The sequence below is a fragment of the Galeopterus variegatus genome, unplaced genomic scaffold (genome assembly GCF_000696425.1).
Source record: "Galeopterus variegatus unplaced genomic scaffold, G_variegatus-3.0.2 Scaffold643, whole genome shotgun sequence".
NCBI lineage: Eukaryota > Metazoa > Chordata > Mammalia > Dermoptera > Cynocephalidae > Galeopterus > Galeopterus variegatus.
The window spans coordinates 578-11,731 of NW_007726754.1; the positions used below are offsets into that span (position 1 = coordinate 578).

General features: G+C 39.1%; 1 protein-coding gene across 2 annotated transcripts in view; it reads left to right on the forward strand.

Moving 5' to 3' along the window:
* Positions 1-538: 538 nt before the first annotated feature.
* ITSN1 (intersectin 1 (SH3 domain protein)) overlaps positions 539-11,154 on the forward strand; it is a 146,014-nt gene continuing 135,398 nt past the window's right edge. For both annotated transcript variants that reach the window (XM_008570921.1, XM_008570920.1), the window contains exons 1-3: positions 539-600; positions 3,980-4,072; positions 5,066-5,129. In XM_008570921.1, the coding sequence (XP_008569143.1) occupies positions 573-600; positions 3,980-4,072; positions 5,066-5,129 (185 nt within the window). In that variant the 5' untranslated portion in view covers positions 539-572. The remainder of the gene's footprint in view (positions 601-3,979; positions 4,073-5,065; positions 5,130-11,154) is intronic.

Here is an 11,154-nt window from a genome sequence, read left to right on the forward strand (position 1 = left end):
GATATTATTCTAATCACTTACCCTATCTGATTTTCATTTTCTTCATCTGTAATATGGTGATGGTAATAATAGTATCTGTCTCATAGGGCTGTGAAGACGATTGAAAGAGTTAAGACCTATAAATCACCTAGCACAATGTGCAGTGTATACTAAGTGCTCAATAAAATGAAGCTGTTGTTATGACCATCAAGTTAGATGGACTGGTATATATAGATGGTTGAGAAAAAGGTATATTTAAAAAATAACAAATACAACATTGGTGATGTAGTAGGCTGTCTTGAGCTAATGGTATCACTCACCAGACTGAAAGCTCCTTGTTGCCAGTCTTTCACCAGCATTCCTCAGTGCTATCATTGTATTTGGCACTAAGAAACTGTACCGAGAATGAATGAATGAACCCCTTAATTGTACCTTTCATTTGTAGAGCTATCTCCTAGCTCTAGCATCAGCCCTCTGATTATTAAAGATACCATGCTAGTGTGTTTATAAGTACACAGGAGTGAAGTTTTCATAAACTTAAATGTTGTATTTCAATTACAGGCGTCGATTAGCAAGGTAGAAGTTACAGAACCATGGCTCAGTTTCCAACACCTTTTGGTGGTAAGTTTTCAGAAATTTCCTTTTTTAAAGTAATTTGGAACTGGATTTTAAAAACTTGATATTATGGCAAATTTCAAAGGAACAAGTATAATAATATAATCAACCCGTATGTACTCCATCATATACTTTCAGTAATTAGCAACTCAGAGCCAGTGTTGTTTCATCTGGATTGTTATGAGGCAATTCCCAGGCATCATATCATTTGATCCATAAATATTTCAGTATGGGTCTAAAAGACAAGAACACTTTTAAAGACATAACTGCAATACCATTATCACACCTGTAAAAATGTACACACCACTTTATCGCACCTATGAAAGTTTTAGTATGTCAGCCATGTTAAAATTTTCCTGATAGTCTATAGACACATTTTGTTATAGTTTGTTTATTCAAATTGGGATCTAAATAAGATGTATACATTGCAGTTAGTTCATGTGTCTCCTTAGTTCATAAGTCTCTTAGTTTGTTAACTGCCCCTCCATCCCTGTTTTTTCTTTGCAACTTATTTGTTGAATTTGAAGCATGACATTTTTGTTTGTTTTACTTTAGTTTATCTGTTTGAAATACCAATCTGCATAAAATGTGTTTTTCAGGTAGTTTTTTTTTTTTTTTGTCTTTTGTCTTTTTCCGTGTCCGGCAACGGATCGCAACCCTCAGTGTTGCCCCCGTACCGGACCGGGGACCGGCAACGGGATTGCAACCCTGGGTGTTGCTCCCGTGCCTCACTCAGCCAGTGAGCGGGAACCGGTCTGTATGTGGGATCCGAACCCTCGGGCGGGAGCGCCGCCGCGCTTCCCAAGCGGCGCACTTATCCAGTGCGCCACCGGGCCGACCCTTCAGGTAGTTTTTTTTTAACCTTTTTAGGAAATTGTTCAATGTTGTTCTTGCTTACTGGCCAAGTGTTTATTAATAAAAGTGTGTTGAATTAATGAATTATTCTTGGCAGCTGTCTAATCTAGTCATCATGAAGAGAGTAAGGAGGCACAAAGCATCATCCTCTGATCACATCTGTAAAGGTCTATATGGGATTCCAGGACAGAGATCTGCAAACTTTTCAAAATCATTAGTTATTCTGTTTTATTTTGTGGGTAGGGAGTTGTTCCCCCTTCTTATTACTCTATAATTTTTTTTTCTTTTGTTTATAGTTCCAGGAATGAATTCTGACAGTAAAAATACCTTCTAGAAGTTGTAGGACTGTAAGGCCTACGAGGGAAGGGAGTCTAACACAGTGCCTGGCACATACAAGGCATTCAGTAAATTTTATTTTAATGACTGAATTGATTTCCACTTTACCTATCAATGTCATACCAGACCTGGTAGAGAGGGGAGATGCAGTGTTTAAATCTTTTGCTCTTGTGCTGGGCACATTCACATTTTTGAAGCATACATATTGCATGTTTCCACTTCTTTTGGAAAGTGAACTTTTGAAAGCTTTTCACGTATGTAATCTAGAATTATTTTAGAGAATTTGAGGAGACCTAGGACTAAAGTGAAGATCTTAGTAATGGGGGAGCATCTGGTCAGTGTAAGAGCCGAAACTGAGGGAGAGCATAAATATCATTCATTTTTGTTAGTCGTTATTTTTTGTCAGATACTATTTATTTAGTTAGTTGGTTTTTAGGTTTTTTTGAAAAAAATTTTATAGCAGTTTTAGTTTTACAAAGAAATCAAGCAGAAAGTATGGATAGTTCCCATACCCTGCCCACACACTCATACACAATTTCTCCTATTATTCATGTGTTATATTAGTGTGGTACATTTGTTGCAATTATGAATCAATATTGATATATTATTATTAACTTAAGAAAACCCATTTTTAAAAACAGTTTTAGTGAGATATAATTTACATACCACAAAATTGACTGTGTTGAATATTCCATATCTGAAATGCTTGAGGCTAAAAGTGTTTTGGATTTTTGATTTTTTTTTGGATTTTCGAATATTTGTATTATACTTGCCCCAGTGAGCATTTCCTTTGAGTGTCATGTTGGTGCTCAAAAGGTTTCAGATTTTGGAGCATTTCAGATTTTGGATGTTTGGATTTGGGGTGCTCAACCTGTAATTCTTTTTTTTTTTTAAAGATAACCGGTAAGGGCATCTTAACCCTTGGCTTGGTGTTGTCAGCACCACACTCTCCTGAGTGAGCCACGGGCTGGCCCCTCAACCTGTAATTCTAAATGTACAATTCAGTGACTTTTAGAAAATTTACAGAGTTGTGTAACCGTCACCACAAAAGATTTTCATGAAATCACACAGGATACTAATGGTGAGGCTCAAGAACTTCTTTCGCTTTCACCCTGTGGCATTTAAGGCACTGTTGGTTCCTCGCCACCGGGGACCAACAACACAGGGCGGGAAGGGACCCCGGACTAGCCGGCGGTAACCTCTTGTGGGGCTGAGCGGGATGATGAGTGTCGCAGGCCCGATCCCCTCTGCGCTTCAGCCCCGGGGACAAAGAAAGAACACCGAGCCAGGAGAGCGGTCAAAGCCGGAACTCTGTTTATTACAGCAAGCAGGGGTTTTTATAAGGTACCAGGGGCGGGGGAGCTCTTATCCAAAAGGGAGTTGACACACTGCTACCCGGGAGGAGGGGTGAGGACAGGGCAGGCGGGAAAAAAGTGCAGAGTCACCGTACCCCGGAAGTTAGTTCTTTTAAGTTTTGAGTTCTCCGCTTAGGTTTCGGTTTCCCAGAATCAGCCCGAAGCAAGTTTAAAATGGCTGAGGTACTTTCCCAAAATGGCTGGCGGCCCAGGCGTAGCCCAACATTAATCCAGTCAGCCAGTCTGTGTCTTTTGATTGGGGAATTTAATCCTTTTACATTAAGAGTTGTTATTGAAAAGTGTTGATTTACTCCTAGCATTTTATTGATTTTTGTTTGGATGTCTTAAGTATCTTTTGTTCCTTTCTTTCTGATTTACTGTTTGTTTTCTGTACTTGTTGGTTCCTTGGGTTGTGTTTCCCAGAATCAGCCCGAAGCAAGTTTAAAATGGCTGAGGTACTTTCCCAAAATGGCTGGCGGCCCAGGCGTAGCCCAACAAGGCACTTGAGAGTGCAGTTTTAAGTTTAACTTACCTTGTTGTTTAGGTTTATATAAATAAACTTACTGTGCCTTTATATAATCCTGCAAACTATGGTATTATCAAACAAGTTTCTAAGAAAGGAATTTATGCCAATTTCTTTCTTTTTCTTTTTTATTTTTGTCCTGCTTTCCTCTTAGTTTTTAACTTTGTATGCTTAACTTCCAAGGACAAACATATTAATTTATCAAACCACTTATACACATTGATAGAATCTAAAAGGGCTATGGAGATAGTATGTGTGTGTGAGCGTTTTGTTTTTCTTTTCTCACTTAATAATTTGTCTTTTCTTTGAATTATAGGCAGCCTGGATATCTGGGCCATAACCGTAGAGGAAAGAGCAAAGCATGATCAGCAGTTCCATAGTTTAAAGCCAATATCTGGATTTATTACTGGTAATTGGAGTCTGTATTTTTACATTTTTTCTTATCAGTGGTGCTTTTTATCTGTGAGAAATCTGTTAAGCAAAGCTGAGGTGGGCACACATGACTCAGGGGACATTTGGCCTATTTGGCCTTAACCTTGAGCCTGTATTTTTGCAATTGCTTTTCATGTAATGCAGTCATACCTTGTTTGCAATCCTTAGAGCATGTCAAGCCACTTGTTTTGGGCACACCAGTGATGGGAATTGATTAATATCCAAGGACCACATTTTTTAAGTAATGCAAGATTAGACTGTCATCCCTGAACTGAAACACTTGCTTAATTCTGATCTTGAGCTGGTTCGGGAACTTGTTCAATAAATTAACAGATACTGAACATTTAAAAAAAAATGATTTCTTTTATTCCTATCTAACCTCAGGTTTCTTTTGTACTTTGCCTTTTCTATTATCTTTTCTGTTTTATTATTCTTCAGGAATTCATTTTAAGAAAAAGGGGATCTAGATTTTCTGGGAAATTTTTTATTGTGTGTGTTTGTACTATAGTTCTCTTTAATTTATTGATTCTTCATCATTGATGTGATTCTTTTAATCAATATTGCTTATTCTTCATATGTTTATCAGAAGTACCCCAAATTTAGAATATAGGTATTATGAATGACAAAGAACTTTTTTATAAAATAGAAGTATGGGTCATCAGTTTTCTAAGGATTCCTGTAGATGTGCTTTGGCATAATGGGTAGCTGTTAACGTTTTAGTAAATAGCAGATTAATTGAAGTGGACAATCTGTACCAGCAAATAGTGGGACCTTTCTGAGATGATTTTTAAGAGTGTTAAATTCTAAAGTCAATGCTGATAGGTTTATTTTACTGTTATAAGGCTTATTATTTGACTTTTATCATATATTTATTTCAGTTATAGGATTACCAGCCTCTTTTTTATGTTTATAATTTTAAGATTTCTGTCGGCTGTTGTTTTTCTGAAATTTTTTTCCATTTAATTTATAGGTGATCAAGCTAGAAACTTCTTTTTTCAATCTGGTTTACCTCAGCCTGTTTTAGCACAGATATGGTAAGTTGGAATTTTATATAAGCGGAAGGTGAAATAAAATATTGTCTCTTTCTATTTGGTAATACGATTTCTTCTGCCAAGAACATGTATCTCTAACCTGAAATACTCTGTTACTTCTTATCAGAGAAATACTTCTGGAAAGTGTCCTTCTGATATGGAACTTAAAAAAAAAATCTCAACAAAAAAACTGACATTTGGGCCGGCCTGGTGGCGCACTGGATAGTGCGCCGCTTGGGAAGCGCGGCGGCGCTCCCGCCCGAGGGTTTGGATCCCACATACAGACCGGTTCCCACTCACTGGCTGAGCGAGTCGCGGGAGCAACACCGAGGTTTGCAATCCCGTTGCCGGTCCCCGGTCCGGTACGGGGGCAACACTGAGGGTTGCGATCCGTTGCCGGACACGGAAAAAGACAAAAGACAAAAAACCAAACAAACAAACAAAAACTGACATTTGTGTGATAGCACTGTGTGAAAAAGTTGAATTTCCAGTTGAGACATCTAAATTTTGATATTTTCTCACCAATTTGTTTTGGCTTCATGCACATCACCCATACTCATTTGAATGTCACACATTTCTTGCTTTATAGTGGAATGGTTTTTTATCTTCCATTGATTGAAGAATAAAAGGTGGGCTGGCTGGTTAGCTCAGGTGATTAGCGCATCCTTATAGCACCAAAGTCATGGGTTCAGATTCCTGAACTGGCCAGATGCAAAAAAAAAAAAAAAAAAAGAATAAAAGGTAAAGAAAATATTTGAGAGTTACTAGAGGTTAGAAATAACCAGTATTTATTACAATATAGTACATGGTGAATGCATAATAGATATTGTTGAATTCTTTGATTGACTGTCATGAATAGGTGTTTAGTGTTTTGGAGCTGAAGTAAAGAAAGAGTTAGTGAAAAAGGATGGCAAATGTGGTTTTGAGTTCCAGGTTTATGGCTTTGGGGAGCTATGCTAAATTCTGTTGTCCTGGGCAAGCCCGTCGCTCATTTGGGAGAGTGTGGTGCTGATAACACCAGGGCCACGGTTCGGATCCCATATAGGGATGGCTGGTTAGCTCACTGGGTGAGCATGGTGCTGACAACACCAAGTCAAGGGTTAAGACCCCCTTACTGGTCATCTTTAAAAAAAAAAAATTCTGTTGTCCTGTGAGAAGTTGTGTTTTCCCACAAATTGTTGTTACAGTTAATACTTCATTCCCTGATTGTATTAGTGTTATGGAGGCAGCTCACTTTAATGGAAAGAGCACATGATTTGTAGTCATACACCTGAGTTTGAATCTCAGCTGTACCACTTTCTGTCTCTATGATTTGGAACATATATTGATCCACTTTGGCCTCAGTTTTGTAATCTAGGAAATGGGAATGCTTATATTTTTGCTACAGGGTTGTTGAGAGGATTAACAGAAAAATCTGTTCATAAGGGACTTAGTTTGGGGTCTGGTGCCTAAAATGATCTTGAAACAAAACCCTAGAAAAGTAGCTATTATCATCATCAGGGACTGGGTATTCCATATAACTAAATCGTTCAACTAATTACTTGCCCCTTTAAATGATCAACCTTTTTTATTTATAGTTTTATGGAAATTACTAAAGGTTGACATAGCTCCTTGTTGCTTTCAAGCAGAGTCCACAGAACATAATCCAAGCTTTTTTTGTTAAGAGTCACTTTTATGAAAATCATTAACTGTATTCTGAAATAGCAAAAACTTCATGGGATATATATATTTGTGTTTGGATATATTTGAATTGAAACTAAATGGTACCAGATTCCTGTGCTTTTTTTTGGGTATCTGCTTTATTTTCTTTTTCCTGGTTGTTACCATATTGGCTTCCAGACTGTCTCTTTTAACTAGTGAGCTTGCTCCTATGAAGTCACTCTATTTCTAATTTCTACTAGAGCTAGAAAAATCAGATAACCAAATGTTTTTAGAATTATTTAAAAAATAAAGTAAAAATGGGCTGGCCCGGTGGCGCACTTGGTAGAGTGTGGCGCTTGGGAGTGCGGCGGCGCTCCTGCCGAGGGTTCGGATCCCATATAGAGACCGGTCCGCTCACTGGTTGAGTGCGGTGTGGGTGCGACACCGAGGGTTGCAATCCCGTTACTGGTCACGAAAAAAGACAAAAAGAAAAAAAAAAAAAAAGTAAAAGGCTCAGAGAGAGAAAGAATGTGTAAGAAGTATGCACATATCAGCACAGGAGTACTGTCCTGTCAGTTAAATACCCAAGGTTAAATGCAAGAGACCGTGGCACCTGTGTTAGTTGCAACAAGCTTCTTTTGCTTTGCATCCTGGTACATGACCATATTTTAAGACCTCTCACTAGAACCTTCTTTCCCAGGCTTAACTTCCTCATCCAGATTTATGCTTTTATGTTGTATTTCCAATTTTTGAAAGTTCATTCAAGAAGCAGTCTTATAAGCACTCTGCTGCAAGTAAACCTCACCCCATATGTATGCATTCAACACTGAAAAAAATATTTATCAGATGTCTACTATGGGCCAGTGACAGTTGTAGGTGCTGGGCTACAGCAATGAACAAAATAGAAAAATTCTGTGCTTTCATCAAAATTACGGTCTAGTGGAAGGAGACAGTCAATATCAATGTAAAAATTGTCACATGGTAATAAATGTTATGGAGGAAAGTAAAGTATTATCTAATGAGTTTCACTTTTTTCAGTTAAGACAGTTGTTAGTTTTCCAAACTATTTTTAGTTGAGTGGCCTGAAGTCATTTTTGCTAATTTATGATTTTTATAGTGAAAATTTTTATTAACATTAAATATGATGATTTGTCAGTCTTAGGTTGAAACAAAAACGTTCTTTATATCTTTAATTTTTTTCTGACATTTTGTTAAGTAAATTTGGGATGTTGTTTTTATAAAAATTTGCTGGTAGGAAAAAAACAAAAATCAAAAAATGCCTGTAAGTATCTTTTCCCAAAAGAAGTATCTTTGCAAAGTCATTTGAAATGTCATCAGCCACACATGTCCTGCTAAGATGATAGAATAATGTAGTGCAAGGAATGAGCAAGACAAGACCTGTCTTCCAACTCTGATACTTACTTCCAGTTCTGATACTTACTTAATCACTCTGGGCAATACCTGACCTCTTCAAGCTTAGGTTTTTAAAACTGTAAGTAGTGACAACTGATCTAACAAAACAGTTTCTCCTCCCTCTATCTCATACTAATCTTGTGTTCTTATGTGGGTTTTCTAGTAGGGTCCCAGGGTAGACCCTTGTTCCTTTTGGTAGAGAGGAATGGGATTGACTCTGAAGGTTCAGGCAGTCCCTGTGTCAGTCATCTGGGGAAGAAGAGAATTTTGGATTGAGAATTGGGAACAGTTTCTGTTCTCTCTAATCTTGTGTTCTTATGTGGGTTTTCTAGTAGGGTCCCAGGGTAGACCCTTGTTCCTTTTGGTAGAGAGGAATGGGATTGACTCTGAAGGTTCAGGCAGTCCCTGTGTCCCTTATGTTCTTTGTTCAAAATGTGAATGATGTGGACAGATGGGTTAGAAACCTTTATAATGGTTTTTTTTTTTTGACCGGTAAGGGGATCACAACCCTCGGCACAGTGTGGTCCACACCATGCTCAGCCAGTGAGCGCACCAGCCATCCCTATGTAGGATCCGAACCTGTGGCTTCGGCACTACCAGCACCGCACTCTCCCGAGTGAGCCACGGGGCCGGCCCTATAATGTTTTATAAAATGTTTTGTAATGTTTCCCATGTAGAAACTGTACAATTAACTAATGAACTTTTGAACTTTAACCTGTTAATTCTTTGGGGACTACTTGTCTCTCCAATCTGATTTGCAATTAAGAATACAAGAAAACCTGAATTCTCAGAGGATGGAGTTAAGTCAGTGAGTGTAATGCCAAATTGTAACAGTGGCCAAAGATGATGCATCTTCCTAGAAATTGTCTTACTAATAAGGAACTGGAAGGAAACTGGCGAATATCCTTTTGGCATCTTCAGTGCTTATAATTGTTTCAACCTTACCCTGGTATGGAGGTGGAGAAGAAAGCAGAGGGGATAGACAAGAGCCAGAAGGTACAGGAAGGAAAAAGTGGTAGGGACAAAGAAGTTGGATGAGGCTTTGGGATTCAAGGCAGTAGGCCCACAGAAATGGAGAGAAGTAAGGGAAAGGCGGGGAGCACCACTTGGAACTGGGCCCTGATAGAAGAGATGGGAGCCCAGAGATGTAAAGGCAAAGATTAGAGCAGCTTAGTGATCTGGCTTAAGGATGGTAGTGGAGCAGGGCAAACAGCCTTAGAACGTGCACTGTCTTAGGACACTTCTGAGTATATGTCAGAAGAGCCATCAGTCCCCAACAAGATCAATTTGCCAAACTCATTTACCAAAAAAAACCCCATACGTCGTGCCCAATCTGACTACTTCTTTCTCTTTGCACTGCTGCCATCCTAATCTGTCATTTCACCTGGGCCCACTGTTTCACAGTATTCTCTTTCACACTTGCCCTTTTATATTCCATTCTCCAAACAGCAGCAGGCACACTCTTTTTAGAAAGTAAATCCATTTAGAACTCTCCATTGAGAATAAAATCCAAAGTTACTATGAAGGCTATAAGTCCCAAAATGATCTGTCTCTTGTTTTTTTTCTCCTCTTCTTTTATCTTGTATCACTCTCTTCCTTAATTTCTGTACTCCAGCTATACTGACTCTTTATTCTTTTCTTTCTTTCTTTTTTTTTTAAAAGATGACCGGTAAGGGGATCTTAACCCTTGGCTTGGTGTTGTCAGCACCATGCTCACCCAGTGAGCTAACCAGCCATCCCTATATGGGATCCAAACCCGTGGCCTTGGTGTTATCAGCTCCATATTCTCCTGAGTGAGCCATGGGCCAGCCCCTGACTTTCTATTCTTTAAATGGGACATGTTTCTCCTTGCCTCAGGGTCATTACACTTAGTGTTTCTTCTTCCTGTAATACAGTTCTAGATGCTCACATATCTACTTCATTACCTTTTAAGTTTTGGTTCATATGTCACCTCCACAGAGAAATGTTCCCTGACCAACTAGCCTAAAGTGGTTTCCTCTGCCTACCCTACCCTGTGCTCGCCCTACCCTTGGTCTTTTCTTTCCCATTACCTTAATAGCATTTATCACCATGTAGAATAATCTGATTTGTTCTCTTGCTTAGTGTCTGCTTGCACTAAAATGTAAGATCTGTGAGGGCAGGAACCTTGTCTACCTTTTTATCAGTTCTATCCCCAATTCCTAGATGTTGCCTAGACCTTAGTAGGTGCTCCCCCAGCCAAATAATTGGTTTCTGGAATAAATGAATGACTAGGCTAGATGGATCTGCATCATTGCTTAGCTTTACTTTCAGCCTAGTGGTCACCAAGAGAGATGAGCACCCTGTCACAAGCCTTTGTGGACGAGGTGGGCTCCCAAAGAAATCTTCAGGCTTCAGCCCTGGCGCAGTGAACGAGATGGGGCAAGAGGAGCCTGGTTTCTCTTAATCTCATAATATACACAGAGTAGTTTCAGAATTGATACACTCAGCTCTACTACAAAAAACAAACCTATTAAGTAGAATTCAAGATTACTTTGTAGTTCTATTTGTTTTTAAATTGAGGACATATAAAGTACCATGTTGAGAAATTACTTGGATTAGTTTTTTTCCTCTTCCTATGTGGATATGTTATTTATTTAAAACGCTGTCAGGTTTATTTGTTTTCATTTTTATTCAGTTTAGATATCCCCTCTCATCTTTCTGGCCTTAATTTTATTTTTTAAATACGTAACACATTAACAAGGTTCTAGGGCTGGCCCGGTGGTGCACTGGATAAGTGCGCCACTTGGGAAGCGTGGCGGCGCTCCTGCCCGAGGGTTCGGATCCCACATACAGACCGGTTCCCGCTCACTGGCTGAGCGAGGCGCGGGAGCAACACCGAGGGTTGCGATCCTGTTGCCGGTCCCCGGTCCGGTATGGGGGCAACACTGAGGGTTGCGATCCGTTGCCGGACACGGAAAAAGACAAAAAAAAAAAAAAAAGAATTTCAAGAGCA